Here is an 18245-nt window from a genome sequence, read left to right as displayed (position 1 = left end):
ATGAGATAAGGTTGTCGTGGAGGCAGACAAAAATGTGGGGACCCCAGTGTTGAGGCAAACTAGATCCGCTTGGTGGAAGACGTCTAGCAATATGGAGCCACGTGGACAAGGATGAGGAGATCCCCAAAGCGGGTGGTGGGCATTGAAGTCCCCAACCAGCAAATAGGGGGGTGGAAGCTGACCAAGAAGATGAAGGAGATCAGCTCGTGCCATTGGTGTGGATGATGGAATGTATACAGTACAAAGAGAGAACGTGTATCCAGAAAGGGAAAGACGGACGGCGACAGCTTGGAAGGAACTGTTTAAGGGGATTGGGTGATAATGGAGAGTATCATGGAGAAGAATCATGAGTCCTCCATGGGCTGGAGTGCCTTCAACAGAGGGGAGGTCATATCGGACGGACTGAAAGTGAGGGAGAACAAAGCGGTCATGGGGGACGCAGCTTTGTTTCCTGAAGACAGAAGATGACCGGCGAGTAGGAGCGTAAGAGGACCGACAATTCATCCCGATTGGCTCGAATGCCGCGGATATTCCAGTGGATAATGGACATGGGGTGAAAGGAAAATGGAGGAATGTGACCAAAGTTGCTGTCAACTCAGAGACTGCTCGGAGCTAGCAACCGACAGCATGGAATGGCATTCAGCCGAAGGCAGAAAATCCTGATCCATAGGTTGGTCAGGAGCAGTCCCTGCCACCAGCGATCGGCCGGTTGACCGGCCACCAGCAGTGCGCCTCGGCGACACAGAAGATGGCCGAGGGCGATTTCCGCCAGGTGGTGCTGTAGAGGGGGCACGCCTTGGCGGAGAAGGAGAGGAACTGGGTTTCTTTGTAGCCTTCTTGGAAGAATGTGGTTTAGATGAAGGAACCGATGGTTGTGAAGTTGCGGTACGTAAAAACTCTTCACGAGTATGCTCTTTTTTCGAAGACTTGGCGTCCGACTTTTGGGCTCGAGATGTAGCAGAACTCGACGAAGGGTGAGCCACAGAGTGGGCAGGCGAAAGTGGTGAGGTTGAACGAGCGATCTTTGCGCTGGCCGATCTGACGACCGTGGTACTAAAGGTGAGGTCGCAAGTCTGCGTGGCCGCCTCCTTTGTTGGCCGAGGAGAAGCAAGGACAGTGCTATATTTTCCTGTCTGAGGCACGGTGGGCTTGCGACTGGCGAATAATTTTCGAGCAGCAAAGGTCGACACCTTTTCCTTCACCCTTATTTCCTGGATGAGCTTCTCGTCCTTAAAAACGGGGCAATCTCGAGAGGAAGCAGCGTGGCCACCCATACAGTTGATGCAGCGAGGGGATGGAGGTGGACAAGCACCCTCATGGGCATCCTTTCCACACGTAACACATTTGGCTGGATTGGAACAGGACTGGCTGGTGTGATTGAACCGCTGACATCGATAGCAACGCGTAGGGTTTGGGACGTAAGGGCGAACGGAAATTATCTCATAGCCTGCTTTGATTTGCGATGGGAGTTGAACTGTGTCAAATGTCAAGAAGACAGTGCGGGTTGGAATGATGTTCGTGTCAACCCGTTTCATTACTCTATGAACTGCCGTTACGCCCTGGTCAGACAGATAGTGCTGAATTTCTTCGTCAGACAATCCATCGAGGGAGCGTGTATAAACGACTCCACGCGAGGAATTTAAGGTACGGTGCGGTTCCACCCGGACAGGGAAGGTGTGGAGCAGAGAAGTACGCAGCAATTTTTGTGCCTGGAGGGCACTGTGTGTTTCTAACAACAGGGTGCCATTCCGTAATCTGGAACAAGACTTTACAGGACCTGCTATTGCGTCGACACCTTTCTGAATAATGAAAGGGTTGACCGTGGAGAAGTCGTGACCTTCATCAGACCGAGAAACAAGGAACTGTGGCAACGATGGAAGAATCTTCTGTGGCTGAGACTCAGTATACTTACGTTTGTGAGCAGACTTAGTGGAAGGTGAGGAAACCATTGCGGAAGAATCCCCCATGATTACCGGCGTCTCCGATGGCGCGCTCCTCCCTTGTGGGGGCCCTCTCTGAGGGCACTCCCTCCTTAGGTGATTGTTCACACCTCAGGTCACACCTCCCGACAAACGGACGGAGGGACCAATCGGCATTTTCGGAAGGTATCAGCTCGGGTAATCACCCCTCCCTGGGCCTGGCCGTTACCAGGGGGTACGTACGTGTCCTACCTGTCTACCCGGGGCGGGGAATTACGCGTTACCCCGTCACCGGCTACGCACGAAGGGCGTGGGTCGGCCTTCAGACACGCACAGGGAGGAAGAAAGAGAAAGGGAAAGGAAGGAAGAGAGGTCTCAAACGCCGCAGCGGAGAAAAGGGAAACAGAAGAGGTAAGGAAAAGAGAAGGACAAAGGAAGGAAGAAGACAAAAGCAGGGAAGGCGAAGAATGCAGTACATTTACGAGCGTCCGTCTCCGGACGTAGGCACAAACCATACTCCCAGATGGGGAGAAAGGGAAGGAAAGAGCCAGAGGTGAGGGGAGGAGGGGCGAAGATAGGGATGGGGAAGGATGCGGAAAGGGAAGGTATGCAGCCCGGAAAGGAAGGAAGGCCACATTAGCTCGGGGTCCCGTGCTCGCTACGTACGTATCCACAAAAGAGTTGTGGACCCCCTGGGGTTTGGAGGATCTTGTCCAGCATTTATGCCCAGAGGGACAATGCTAGGGAGTGTGCAGGACGTCCTGGGGCTACGTAAACCAGGCGTTTACAACATCCTGTGCCAGTGTGGAAAATCATACATTGGCCAGACAACCAGGACGGTGGACGTCAGGTATAAAGAACACCAGAGGCACACCAGACTCGGACAGGCAACCAAATCTGCCATAGCAGAGTACTGTCTGGAGCTCGGTCACTAAAAGCTCCCATCACTAGTCTAATGCCACAGTGGTGCATGTAGTTGAGTAAATGCAATGCTGAGGGCGCTGCCAAACCATAAACCAGACTCCTATAGTAAAGGCGGGATTGAACAAGGGATCTGTAGAGCTGCAGCAGCATAGAACGATCTGCACCCCAGTTGGTGTTGCTCAGGCAGTGGAGGGCATTGAGGCACTGCCAGCACTTCCGCTTAAGTTGACGAAGGTGAGGTGACCAAGTAAATCAGTCGTCTAAAATCAGTCCTAAAACCGATATGTCTCCACTACAGTGAGAGGATCGTCAGTAAGGTAACGTTCTGGTTCCGGACGAACGGAACGACGCTGACAGAAGTGCTTCACAGCCGAAAACTGGAAGCCGTGGGATAGAGCCCATGAATGCAACTTGTAAATGGCTCCCTGTATGCGCCACTCAGGAACACTCGTGGTGGTGGAGGAATATGAAATGCAGAAGTCGTCTGCATACAGAGAGGGTGAGACAGACGGCCTGACAGCTGCTGCTAGACCATTAATAGACACTAAAAAGAGATACATTCAATACAGAGCCCTGTGGGACCTCATTCTCCTGGATATGGTGGTACTTTGAAACGGAGAGTAAGAACAGACAGGAAATTCTTGATAAAAATCGGGAGAAGACCATGGAAGACCCACTCGTATAACGTGGAAAGGATTAATGTCGCCAGGTGGTGTCATATGCTTTTCATAAATCAAGACAGCAACAAGGTTTTGGCGTCTGGAAAAGGCTGCTCAGATGGCAGACTCTAGAGACAAGATCATGTGGTAGAGCGACCCAGGTGGAAACCGCCCTGGTTCATTCCTGGACCCAAACCAACTGCTGACGCACAATACGTTCCAGCAGCTTACAAAGAACGTTGTTGAGGCTGATGGGCCGATAGCTATCCACACCAAGCGGGTTTTTACCCAGTTTAAGCACTGTATCATGGTGCTCCCCCGCCAGTGTGATGGAAAGAAGCCATCACATCATATCCAGTTGAATATCACGAGGAAATGTCGGTTGTTTGATCATCTGACTGGATCCGATCTGCCCAGGAGCTGTGTCAGGGCAATGTGCATGCGAACTGAGGAGCACCCATTCTGTAAATGGGGCGTTACAGGGTTCAGTCTGGCGCGTAGTGAAGGAGAGGACTTCCATCTGCCACTTGAGAGTGCGAAAGGCTGGGGCAGTTTTCCTGGGCAGTGCTCAGCAGTCTTATTTGCATCAGTAGGTACCACGCCATTGATGTTAATGGCAGAGACAGCTTTTTGGGTCTGGTACCCAAAAAGATGTGTTATCTTCATCCAGACTTGAGAAGGTGACGTATGTCACGCAATGACCGAGACATACCTCTTCCAAAACTGTTGTTTCCGTCGTTTTATAAGCTGGCAAACGCAGGCACAGAGCCACTTAAAGGCTATTAGGTGCTCTAGGGAGGGGTGCCGCTTATGTCACTGTAGAGCTCAGCAACGCTCTTTAATTGCCTCAGCGACTTCCGGCGACCACCAAGGGACTGTCTTTCGCCAGGGACACCGTAAAGAACGAGGGATCGCGTTTTAAGCCGCAGAAACGATCGTTGTAGTGACCTGCTCAACGAAAACTTCGACGGCAGCATGTGTGGGAGATTCAGCAGGGACAGAAGAGGTGAAGGTTTCCCAGTCTGCCTTGTTTAAAGCTCATCTGCGTTGGCGTCTGTGGGCATGATGCAGAGGGATTGACAGGAAGATGGGGAAGTAGTCACTCCCACACAGGTTGTCATGTGTTCCCCAGTGGATAGATTGGAGAACGCCAGGACTGCAAACCGAGAGATCAATTGCCAAATATGTGCTACGTACCACACTGAAATGTATATGGGCACCTGTATTGAATAGGCAGAGATCGAGTTGTGACAGTAAATTTTCGACCTCCTTACTTCGGAAAGTAACCATGGTGCTACCCCACAAGATTTCACAGGCGTTAAAATATCTCAAAGATAGCAAAGGTTTAGGGAATTTTTGAATCAGTGCAACCTGTGTGTTCAGGGGTATGCATCATCTGGAGGAAGATATTCAATGCAGAAAGTTTTCCTGTGTCATCCTTATCCTGACAGCCACAGCGTCAAGAGAAGTTTGAAGGAGCAGAGGTTCACTGCATACTGAGTTTAGGACAAAGACGCAAACTCCACCTGACACTATTATAGTCGCTACAGTTCCTGTAATATATCTATCTCCTTGCCATGGAGGGCAGGGGTCCTCATTGCTGGGAACCACGTTTCCTGGAGGGCAATGCAAAAAGTAGGTGTAAAGCTAAACAGTTGCCATAGCTCAGTCAGGTGGTGAAAAGAACCGCCGAAATTCCACTGGATGATTACGTGATCGTGAAACTGGGAAGACATAAAACAATCAAATGAGGCAGTCTACACCTCAGCGTCACCTGCTGCCACCAGATGAGTAACTGTGCACTCGACATCCATTGTGTCGAAGGGCCCAGAGAGATCTAGGTCCGCAGTGGACGCCAGAATCTCCACCTCATCCTCAGACACAGAGCTTGTAGTTAGTAGTGGTGGTAGTGGTGTGGATGCCACTGCAGTGCCTAGGCTCTTGGGGGTCTTTTTCTTTTTAAGTTTCTGTCACTGCTCTGGTCCAGATGGGAGGGCTTCGCTGCTTCTGTCTCAGGGACTGAAGCCCTACAATTAGCTACCTATGGTTGCTTCAGCCACTGGCAGATATCAGCTTTGCCAACAATAGGAACCTGGGAAGGGAGTGACCAAAGGGATCCCTTTCTGGCGAGAGGAGCCTAAGAAGACTTACGCTTCTCCAGCTGAGAAGTGGAGGACTGTGCAGGAGCAACAGGGAGGGAAGTGCCCCCTTCAATCAAGGTGGCAGGTGGGTCTGACAGCTCAGAGCCAACTGTACACAGCAGAACAGAAGAACAGAGGATGGTAAAACTTGTAGCAGTGGCGTATGTTGATGTCATATGCACAGGATGTAGCCTCTCATACTTTCTCTTAGCGTCAGTGCAGGCCAGTCGGTCCAGGCTCTTGTATTCCATTACTTTTCTTTCTTTCTGAAGAATCCTGTAGTCTTGCGAGCAAGGCGAATGGTGCTCTCTGCAGCTGACACAGACAGGATGCAGGGCACTGAGTATCGGGATGTGAAGGACGTCCACAACCCCGACAGGTGATGCTGGAAGTACATTGGGAAGACATATGGTGTAACTTCCAGCACTTAAAGCACCACATCGGGGGAGGGATGTATGGCTTTACATCACAGTTTTAGACCGTCACCTTGACCACGGGTAATGGCCAAGATGAAGTCACCGGTAGCAACCCGATTATCCCTCAGACTCCAGTGGACGCGCCAGACGAAATGGACACTTCGTCGCTCTAAATTGGCGCGCAGCTCATCGCCAGACTGCAAAAGAAGGTCCCTGTGAAATATGCTACACTGGACCATGTTTAAGCTCTTATGGGGCGTGATGGAAACAAACATCTCTGAGCGTGTCACAGGCGAGTAGTACCCCTAACTATGCAGGGGTAGCTCTTTTGATGAAGACCGACCCTGACTGCATTTTGGACGAGCCCTCCACCTCCATCAAACTTTTCCTCTAAATGCTCTACACAAAAAACTGTGGTTTCATTGACAGGAAAGATTTCCATCCACTCTCCTACATATGAGTTACCAGGGTGAATAAGCTTCACTGGCGTCCTTAACCTTGCATTCCTCCCATGGTGTGGACGGGGGGGAATATTTGGGGTCATATTTCTTAGCACTGACGTTAGACCTTTACTGCTTTGAGACTGTTCGACCACCAGCAAGAGATGACGTACTATCTTTCATGTTGTGTCATCCGCCCTAATGCCACCCACTCCAACCAGGGGCCCTACCTAAGGCACCACCCATGGCTTTATGCCATAGCTAATAGGTGTACACAACACGTCTTCTTGTTTTATAAATTGAAAAAAATATTTATCCACCTGACGTAATTTAAATGTTTTAATAATAATTACAGACTCACAAGGAGTGAACATGGAAATTTTATCATTTGCTGGCAGATATGAAATAAGTCGGATGACAATGTAAGAATTTTACTTATGTTTCATTTTATGTAATTCTCATGCAAATTTGAAGTGGTTTACTTCCCTTTAACTTTATATAAGTAGTTCACGTAGATGACGCCATGCAACCAACTGATGTGTTCTACATACAGCCTGCCTTCCGCAAACAATAGTATTCAATGAACTGTTGTTGAAGCCCGACCAACAGGCATTACAAGCATTGAGCGAAAATAATAGTGGTATGTAATATACAAACAATATGGGTTAAGCCATTACTTTTAACTTTTTGCGACATCATTTAATTGTGTACTACTTGTATTCTTAGGATTGAGAATGGCTACTTTCTAGCCGAAATCTAAATCTGCACAATAAAACTTAAAAACGACGACTGATCGCTGCAATCTATAATTTAGAAGTCAATGTAACAGTCGCTGAGTGCAACAGCTTTCTGAATGGAGGGTAACCTGAATTGTTCTGAATAAAGTTCTGCAATTTGTGTACTGGGGTAATAAGAATATCCGAGAATTGAAAGGTGTACAAGTCAGTCCTCCAGATACTCTAGACCGAGAAAATTCATCAGCTATGTTCTGTCTGCATACAGTTTTAACTTTCTACCTATAAACGACGTGGAGACTTGTAGAGGATATAATTATTATACAGAAGTGTTATGTCAAAGCATTTCTCACGCTAGAACATTTTTCTCCACAATATCGTCCGGTATAGATATTGCAGAATCAGGGTTGGTTGACAATGTTATACCACAAGCTCTAAGAAAAAGAGCTAATGTCAGACTTAAGCCATTCCCCATTCAAGAAATAACATCTTTAAGTGCAGTTAATGTGTTATACGCACGGAAAAGGAAACTGGAAATGGAGGACATCTGAGTAAAAAGAAAATTTAAGTGTATGGAGAAAACAACTGCCATAAAGGAAGAATATAAGATGCAACTGGAAAAGGAAGAAACTATTGTGGATGTGCAATCCGGGTTGACATATGGGTTTAAACACCCTGTATGGAGTAACCTAGCTACAACTGGGGAATACAAGATAATAGTATTTACAGTGAAGAGCAGTGGTAACTGGCCTTATGATGGCTGGCCGAAAAAAACGGTTTGGAGGACGTTTCCTATGTTAAAGGAAACACGAAAAATCTGTTTATCGAACTCCATTCCTCCTTGGATCTGCTTGAAAAGGATGATGACACTATGGCGAAATGTCGTGAGCTTTGTGTCATACACTTAGTAAAAGGACAACTGTTTTCAGAGCTTAAAACCGATGGAAAAACTACCTTTAATGGCAACTCGTTTGCAAGAGTCGTAAACTTAAAGTTCTATACTGAAATTCCAGACGAACGTGCAGTAGAAGAACTGGCAGCTACACTGAGGAAGATGTGGAGAGCTGTAACAGCATTATGCAGTAAATAAGAGAAAAAATTAAAACCACAGAATGCTCTCATCTAGAAGAACTGCCAGAAAGAGCAGAATTAATTGTTAATAGGAAAAGAAATTAGATATGTACTAGAATTCGAGAACATACCTTCTCTGTATTTGTCAGACTACTGGCTGGAGAAATAGATTCAAATGTGGATTTCAGTTGTAAGATAAAATTAAATTGAACATTATTAAACCTACATGTAACAAAAGTAAGGTAAGTTCTTTTCTGTATGTAAATGTATATCCAAGAGTTAATAAAGGTTTTGTTCTAGAATATTGACTTGTCTTATTCGCTAACCTACAAAAATCCTGAAGTATTTCCTTTATACATTGATCGATGTCCATGTATTTCGGATGGAGAAGTGTCTAGTCAGGTGACCTTGAAAAGTAATTGAAAGTGTAGTAACCCCCTCTTATTTATTGAGATTCAGCTATTCGAACACCTCAGGCCTGGAAGTACCTGTATCAGTGAGGGGGGTGGGGTGTAGTTTGGCGGTTTTCTGAGGGGGAGGGGACGGGAGGGGAGGGGAACGATAAGGACCTGCCAATGAAAAGAATAGGTTATCCCCAGGGGGTCATCACCTGTCACTCAAAAGAGAATATGTTTGCACCTGAGTCTATACTGGCCCCTGATGTAGGCAACCCACACTAACAAACGAACAGTTTGCCTTACTACTTGCCAGATCTAACTTCACGTATAACGCCAGTAAAGTGCTGAAAGTATATTAACGGATAATACTGTTGATATGACTCAGACTTGCGTTAACGACATTTGAATTCTTAACTTCGTTTCTACCTAAGCGGCGAAAGCGCTAAGTTCAGTCCTATAAATAGCGTTTGCGAAGGTAGAACTGGATCTATTCTCGGCTAGCGGCGGCTGTTTGTTTGTTTTCAAGTACGGCATTAAACATATGCGCTGATCTAGCAATACAGGAAAGGCCCTGTTGCTGTAGATCTTGCCCACATGTATTTTCACGAACTTTCAAAGATGGTTTACGTGTTAGCCAGCGTAATATGGTGCACACTTTTACAGCATTTGCTGAGGAAGCCCACGGAATCAAATTTGTCTTTTTGACGGAACTCCTGTTACGGTACACTGCTTTAAGCTACCCAGTAAAACCAAGTTGGGATGTTCTGAATTACCATGTACTGTATCGACCAACAGTATTCTGACTTAATTCACCTTGGAAATACAGTTTGAGAATTCTATGATACGAGAGTTCACGAATATTGAAAACGCATAAATGAAGTTTTGTAAGTAGCGATGGGCCTCAAATTTAGTGTAATGGTTGCAGCGAGACAAACTGCGCACAATGAAAATAGGTATTCTAGCAGCACTGGATGTTAGAATATACTGAGCAACTGAATAAATATAAAAAGTTATACGCGACCCTTACAGCTACCAAAATGCTGTAAATTTGATAAGTTCCATATTGAGAGTTTGCAAACCAATGAAGTTCATTTCTGCATTGACAGATCTTCAACATCAAAGAACTCTGATATAACTGTAATAATCGACAGTAACAAACCATAGTCTGGGGTCACAGGACAGTCATACTATTCTCTGTAAAAATTTTCATGTAGGCGTACTATGTACAATTTTTACCGTAACACGCAACGCTGACAAACTTTAGGTAAGTTTTGTTCTCTACGTTCAAGCAAAAGCAATAATTCCCCCGAGCACGGAGTTCGTGAATTCATTTCGACGCTACTTACAAGGGAACCTCCCCATCGCACCCCCCTCAGATTTAGTTGTAAGTTGGCACAGGGATAGGCCTTGAAAAACTGAACACAGATCAATCGAGAAAACAGGAAGAAGTTGTGTGGAACTATGAATAAAATAAAAAATACAAACTGAGTAGTCCATGTGCAAGGTAGGCAACATCAAGAATTGTCTCAGCTTACGAGCGCCGTGGTCCCGGGGTTAGCGTGAGCAGTTGCGGAACGAGAGGTCCTAGGTTCAAATCTTCTCTCTAGTGAAAAGTTTAATTTTTTATTTTCAGACAATTATCAAAGTTCTGGCATTCACACATAATCAACTTCGCTCTCCAAAATTCCAGGACATGTTCAGATTTGCTTGGACATATGCAGGATTTGACAGTCTACACACGGAAACGTTTGAAAACGTAAAAAACATATGTTTTGAAAGAGCATAGGGAAAACTGGGACTGTGAAACTGTTGCATTCATTTGTTGCAGTTTATGTGACAAACTCTTATGTTTTCATCACTTTTTTGGGAGTGATTATCACATCCACAAGAAAACCTAAATCGGGCAAGGTAGAAGAATCTTTTTACCCATTCGCCAAGTGTGCAAGTTAGATGGGTCGACAACATATTCCTGTCATGTGACGCACATGCCGTCACCAGTGTCGTATACAATATATCAGACGTGTTTTCCTGTGGAGGAATCGTTTGATCTATGACCGTGCGATCAAATGTATTCGGTTCCTATTGGAGAGGCACGTCCTTTCGTCTACTAATCGCACGGTTTTGCGGTGCGGTCGCAAAACACAGACACTAAACTTATTACAGTGAACAGAGACGTCAGTGAATGGACAGATCGTAATTTTGCGAAAATAAAGAAAGTAAAATTTTCGATCGAGGGAATACTCGAACCAAGGACCTCTCGATCCACAGCTGCTCACTAACCACGGGACCACGGCGCTCCTCAGCTTACATTGTCATTGATGTTGCCTATCTTGCACATGGACTACTCAGTTTGTATATTTTGGTTATTTTTTCATAGTTCCACACAACTTCTTCCTGTTTTCTCGATTGATCTGTGTTCAGTTTTTCAAGGCCTATCCCTGTGCCAACTTCCAGCTAAATCTGAGGGGGGTGCGATGGGGAGGTTCCCTTGTTAGCGATCTTTTTGACAGCGTCCAGATGACATTAGGCGGCTGCCGTTGCACGGTTACCAATAACCAGTAACTTTCAGTAATGTTACTCCAAGTAAGACGTACGAAGTATTAGCATTTCGAAGCAGTTTATGCCTAATCAAAGCATTCTGTTACAATATTTTTTTTACAGAAATAGTAGCAGGGAACATGACAATGGCAGCAAATTTATGACCCTGCGTAAAGATCACGTAGTTTACTGTAGCCTTTGCTACTTCGCTAGTTCTGCCTACGGTTTACTTTCTACAACGAGGACAGCTACATTAGCATCTGCACTCGCCAGTGCATGTTGCTAACAAGCCGATCACGAAACAATGTGTGAGTGGCAATTAGTCAACTCCCGTTCAGACGCTGGAACACGCCGTACGAGGCGTCTTCCCACTTTAAAAATGCCGTGAGAAAATTCACCTCTTTACTGCTTCATTTTCATTATTATGTTTGGATGAAATAAACGCTAAGCAGCTGCAGCAATGACTTCATTTCTTTGAGCAGGTGGGCCAGATTAACTGATTATACGCTCATTTTCTCTTGCGTGTTTTCTACTATCGTCGGTGGCAGAACCATGTGTCATGAACTTCAATAGTTATCAGGGAAAGAACTTCGTGGCTTTTTTTGCTTCAGCAGCGGGATATAGTTTAAATTCTCTACCTCTGAATTTCCCCGCTATCAGTTCTTAGTTCAGTCGGACCTATGCCTCCGAATGCTTAGAAATATTCAACCTACATGTTCTTGCACTCATCCTGTAAAATTTATCAAATTCTGTCTAAACAGCGTTGTTCTGCTTCAAAAACATGGCACTTCGATGTTACAGTAAATGGAAAGTAGATTTAATTAGCTATTAGAAGTGACTACAAAGGACTAAGTATTGTGAAATAAATTCACCTGTTCCTTCAATAAGAAAAGTTTCAGATTTAGGCTCTAAATATGTAGAACGCCGTTACGCGTTTAATTACGTAGTACTTTCTCCTTATGAAAATTTTGTCATTGCTGACATTTCATAAATATGACAGTTTTATGTTATGAGTATAGTTGGAATATTAATACTGCATTTTTTACTTTGTCATCTGTGCTGAGTAAATGGTTCGTAACACTTCACCACAAAGGCCTAACGTGGTTACCGACACGGCAATGGTGAGTTAGGACATAGGACACGTGATGGTACTCCGTCTGATGGCTCCTTTAAGCTCCTCGTTCGTTTTTGCGCTATTAGATTAGGCTGTGTGTCAGCACCGGGTTTGACTCTCGTCACAGACGAATCAAGACGCTGCACAATAAACACCCATCACTCATCTATACTCACATTTAAGACACTTACCTAAGTTACCATTGTACATGAAAGTAAAGAGATTTCTAATTAGGCAACTGGCTCTACCACGCAGGGGCTCTGTGGCAACCATAGAACATCCATGCCGTACACCTCAACAGAAGGGGGAGAACTGAGCATAACATCGTATGCTCATTCGCGTGTAACTGTGTTACTCTATTCGTAAAGGGAAATTAATTTATCCCTCTCTCCACTGAACTACAGACCTCGCGCTATGAGTAAACAAACAAGATATCGTGCGGACGTTAAGTCTTAACATACATTCTCTGAACAAAATTGGAAACTGCCCATGCACATGAAGGTCGAGCTACTCGATAAGTATAACTGACATCTCTCATCATGCGAAAAACTAGAAATTTGGGGTAGAAATTTTCAATACTCTGAGCATAGCAGCCACTGAAAAAAATCAACAAAAACGTGTTCCGATGTTTACAGCAGAGCAAATTCGTGGGACTCCCAAGTTGCAGCTGAATGCAACAGCAGGCTCTACAGATAGATCCTAAAGCGTGTTGCGCGAAGACACCAGGACACTAACATGCGAGACAACCATGCAATGCGGCGCATGCGTATTGCTTTTAGATAAACATAGCGCTGTCTTACTTCAGTTCCGGCATGTTGGTCCGCAATTTTCGGGGCTTGCAGCTCAACTGACATACGAAAGCGTGTGGGATGCGCGTTATTGAGGCGGCTGGCGACGGCAGAGCCACCTACCGCGCGTTTTGCGCATGCTCCCCCTCTCTTTTCGATCTTCAGCGCCAGGCGCAAAACTCACCCGACTATATTATCTCTTATCTGCCATAGCTGCCGCTGACGGTGGGAAGATGCGCACTATCGGAGAGGCTCACAAGTTTATCTGTAGGTGCTGCAAGGACGAAACATAAGACGATGACTCGCCTTGCGACGAACATGGAACAATTAATTGAATAGGATGACATAGGGATATTTAACACAGATTCGCTGACGGCAAGCTACATTCGGTAACTTTCAGCTTCTAGGCCTTCAGTTCTTGCCTTCGCGTAGGATCTGTCTAAAAACTGTAGGAGGCAATGAGCGCAATTGCTCTAATTGAGGTTTCTGACGTATATATTGCGTATCGGCGTTATGTGTCTTGTTCTCGAAACTTTGACCGGATGAAACAACGCAGTTGCCAACGTACTGGCTCTACAGACAGGAGTTTCAGGACGTGATTGTGCGTTGCTGCTAATTTACTGCATTAATAGGTTTCCAGATTGTGTTAGTCGTAATTTCATACTTATCGCTGACGAGGACGTTATCTATTACAAATTTGCGTGATAGAAATTGTAGTTTTCTTAAGTTAGATCTACTAAAATATCAACCTACTGAAAAAGCTATCTTTAGCTCGTTATGAAGAAAATTTGTAATCTATAAACGTGAACCACACGATAAATGATTCACGGCGTGCAATGCGTAGTGATATGAAGTGGATCCAGTTCCATCACACGAGCTCCTACGAACAGTAAATGGCAGGTTTAGATACATTTCTGCGATGAAACTGAGAAACAACAGCATACCATTTAAAAAAATTGCTTCAAAACACTGTGTATAGTATATTAGTGTGATCGTAGATTGCTTGTCTAACTGCTTCCAGGGGCAGCAAAAAATTTGATTTTCAGTATTTCATTAAGTGCTGACCGATTTTAAAATGTTGAAGTTTAACAACGTAAGTCAAGCATTAACGTTAGAAGTTGTTTATATGTTCTGAGGCAGCGTAACTCAACGATGTGCAACTTAGCTAGATTACGTATATTCATATCTGAGAATGAGAGCACTTAGCGACTTCCAACAAACTTTATACATAATTTCAAACCATTCTGAAATTTTTTTCTGCCTGAGATCCCAGCAAAAAATAATGAAAGGAAAAGAAATTACGATTCACTACATTTTCGCTGCTCAAGGGTGAAGATGCAGCATCAGGCATGACGTTTCACCACATTATGTCTTTATTGCTAAACACATTCGCAACACGTTTTGAAACAGTATCCACATACACCTCAAACACCACATGTACCTTAACAATTAAGTCACTATACGACGCATAGTTAAGGAGGTATGACGTCGTAAATATTGAGATGCGTGAAAAACTTTTTCGTAGAAGTACTCTGACGTTTACTGCTGTTTTATACGTGGGAGGAGGGGGTCACTGGTGACGTTATGTGCTGGAAAACTGATTAAGTACGACTGATGTACATCAGATTGTATCAACAACGGACGTCGTAGATTTGTTTGAATGACAGTATGTAAAAGAAATACTGAAGATTGTCAAGAGGTGTGCCGGCCTATGTGCCCGAGCGGTTCTAGGCGCTTCAGTCCGGAACCGCGCTGCTGCTGCGGTCCCAGGTTCAAATCCTGCCTCGGGCATGAATGTGTGTGATGTCCTTAGGTTAGTTAGGCCTTAGGTTAGTTAGGTTTAAGTAGTTCTAAGTCTAGGGGACTGATGACCTCGGATGTTAAGTCCCTTAGTGCTTAGATCCATTTGAACCATTTTATCTCAAGAGGTGTCTTAGGAATTCCAAAGACTGCTTTTAGCGCAGAATGTCAGCATGTGCTTCTGGAACCTACTTATTGACCCGTAGAGATCGAAGATAAAACTAGATTAATAGTACCTCACACAGAGCGGTATGAGTAAGTTATTCTCCCGAAGTTGTTTATTCCTGACTCCTATCCCACACAGAAATTCTTGAACAGAAATAGTCGATTACAAACCTGTAAATGACCAGCGTATAGCCACATATACAGAGGATCTTCAGAAAGTAAGTTACATGTCTTGTCCCTCGCTAAGTCCATTACGCAACAAGATAGGCACATTGTCAGAAGAGAGTACATGTTACCGGGTTCATGAAGACACAGCTATGCTGCGTTACGGATAAAAGGTGCATCACAATATGACTGTTGACTTTTTAAAAATATAGGGGCTCCGATATATCCATGATTAACGAAATGTCATCCTTTGCACTCGAAATCTCGGAAAAGTAATCGATATACCGACATATCAACGAAAAAGGATATCAACTACCGGCCGAAAAAAAAATATCGGCTGCACATTGTAAATATACTGCCAGTTTTGGAGCTGTATAATTAAGTATTGATTTATTATTAGGTATTCTGTACATCAACAAGCTAGTAGTCTGCTTATCTCCCTTGGAGCAAGGATTGAAAGGAAAACGATGCACGTGTACGCTTGGAGATAACCACTTTGCTAACAATGATAACACAGGTTGGTGGCACATTAAAAGGTGCCCGATGGGTCCGTCGTTCGGTTACGTTATATATCAGATTTGTCTGGAACACTTCATATCGAATTCCCTGCTATTTTTTTTCCATTTTTTTTTCCAGCAAACGCCAGCGACCTAGCAGTTGTAGTGTCAAAATTGCGGTGTGGAGTTTATTGAGCGTTGCATTTTCCGTTGGTAGCACGTAGTGCCAAATAGATCAGCATTCCCTCACAGGTTTCCGCCCACTGCAAAGACCAATCTTGTCATTTAGATTTTTTTTCATGAGCCGGCCAGGATGGCCGACCGACCGGTTCTAGGCGCTACAGTTTGGAACCGCGCGACCGCTACGGTCACAGGTTCGAATCCTGCCTCGGGCATGGATGTATGTGATGTCCTTAGTGTAGGGGACTGATGATGACCTCAGATTTTAAGTCCCATAGTGCTTAGAGCCATTTAAACCTTTTTTTGTTTTGTTTTCATTAGTTTCAGCAATTGTTTTTGCACTGTCGATGTGAAGTGATAGCACACTAGTTGCGTCAAATTCTTTTTTTGTTTCTTTTTACGCAACTGGTGTGCTATTTCTTCACATTGGATGTCTTGTTACTCCATTAATACCGCCTGCCCCCCCCCCCCCCCCTCCGGGTGCAATCGGACTACTTCTTCGTGCGATCTATACTTGCTTCACACAGTCAAAGAGAAAGATCGGATGTGATGAAAGCTCAAAAAGAAGTAAGACTCCTTCTCACAGTGAAAGTAAAATTATGTTCTACTACAATTCATAAGAACGTCTTCGAATACTTCTCTAAAATTGCGAAAAAAATGTAAAATAAAAATATCGGCATTCGATATTGACTTTTCGATGTCGATATATCGATAAATTTGCGGAATCTCATCGCCTATACAAACAGACTTCTTTTGTTAAAAATATCGATGTATCTACGTATCGATATTTTTTATACAGCCCTACATCACAGTGTGCAAGTGAAATGGTGCAGCAAGTGTACACGTACTCCAACGTTGCGGTAAGCGGGACATTATGATTTTTCTAGAATAATATTTTCACTCTGCAGCGGAGTGTGCGCTGATATGAAACTTCCTGACAGATTAAAACTGTGTGCCGGACCGAGACTCGAACTCGGGACCTTTGCCTCTAACCAACTGAGCTACCCAAGCACGACTCACGACCCGTAGCCACAGCTTCAACTCTCCTAGTACCTCGTCTCCTACCTTTCACTTGCTCGCTTAAGGCAAAGGTCTCGATCCGAGTCTCGGTCCGGCACACAGTTTTATTCAGCCAGGAAGTTTCAGTATGGTTTTTATCGGCAAAATGTCTGAATTGCACATGGATTTACCATGAAGTACTGGCCGTGTCCAGTTGCAGTGAAGTGCTGCCGGACAGATGTGGGTGATACTGGTCGGGAAGGGAAACCATCGACATCGATCACAATGTCTCGACAATCGAGGAACGGATTCGCAGCAATCGCAGATTTTTCGACGTTGAGGACGTTCACATAGCGGTTCTCGAATGGCCCCGTGGCCAACGATCGGATTTCTGCTGTGGAGGAACTGAATCACTTGCAGAACGTTCGATCGTTGTTCACAGGGACTGTGTGATGTTACTGAAAAATAGTGTCATGTAGCTGTGCCACTTCGAAGTGTAGTGCAGGATTTAATAAAAGATGCTTGGCTGCCATAACAGATTGTAACTTACTTTTTGAGTCCCCTCATATAACAGTAATTGTCTCAACTGACATGAAACACATCAGAACATTTACCGTGAATATGATCTACGGAATGTGGAACAAACCAACTCTACAGCAGTTCTACATCTACATCTACATGATTACTCTGCAATTCACATTTAAGTGCTTGGCAGAGGGTTAATGTAACTTGAGGAAATGTTTAGTACTGGACGATAAAAAGTTTCTTCTGTCATGCACTGTAGTGACTGAGTGCAGACGTTCACAGATATTCGGGAGGAACAGGGTTCAGCTCAATGTTGGGCTCTTCCACTTTCGGACATAAAGTACAAGTCGTGCAATCCTGCTTAAGTTTTCCCGCGGTCTCCTTAAATTCATTGAGGCAAATGCCAGGACAGTTCCTTTGAAACGTTCACCACTGATTTCCTTTCCAATCAGAGGCTCTGCTTCATCTGTAATGATTTCATCGTCGATGTGACGTTAAACCTGATTCTTCATTCCTTTTTCTCTTGCCATGAGCGTCGAAGAGTCAAGTGAAGTGCGCAGCTTCGAACGCTCAGAACCGCTCGAAAATGTACACTACTGGCCATTAAAAATGCCACATCAAAAAGGAATGCAGATGATAAACGGGTATTCATTGGACAAATATATTATACTACAACTGACATGTGATTACATTTTCACGCAATTTGGGTGCATAGGTCCTGAGAAATTAGTACCCAGAACAACCACAGCTGGCCGTAATAACGGCCTTGATA

The 18245-nt window shown here is 44.6% G+C and overlaps 1 protein-coding gene across 1 annotated transcript in view; it reads right to left on the bottom strand.

The window, feature by feature from the left end:
• LOC126100259 (uncharacterized) overlaps positions 1-13254 on the bottom strand; it is a 141598-nt gene extending 128344 nt beyond the window's left edge. The window contains exon 1 of the mRNA XM_049910847.1: positions 13155-13254. Within this exon, the coding sequence (XP_049766804.1) occupies positions 13155-13168 (14 nt within the window). The 5' untranslated portion in view covers positions 13169-13254. The remainder of the gene's footprint in view (positions 1-13154) is intronic.
• Positions 13255-18245: the final 4991 nt, after the last annotated feature.

The sequence above is a fragment of the Schistocerca cancellata genome, chromosome 9 (genome assembly GCF_023864275.1).
Source record: "Schistocerca cancellata isolate TAMUIC-IGC-003103 chromosome 9, iqSchCanc2.1, whole genome shotgun sequence".
In the NCBI taxonomy this organism is placed as follows: Eukaryota; Metazoa; Arthropoda; class Insecta; order Orthoptera; family Acrididae; genus Schistocerca; species Schistocerca cancellata.
The sequence above is the reverse complement of the archived record's forward strand: the minus strand, read 5'-3'. Positions and strand labels throughout refer to the sequence as shown.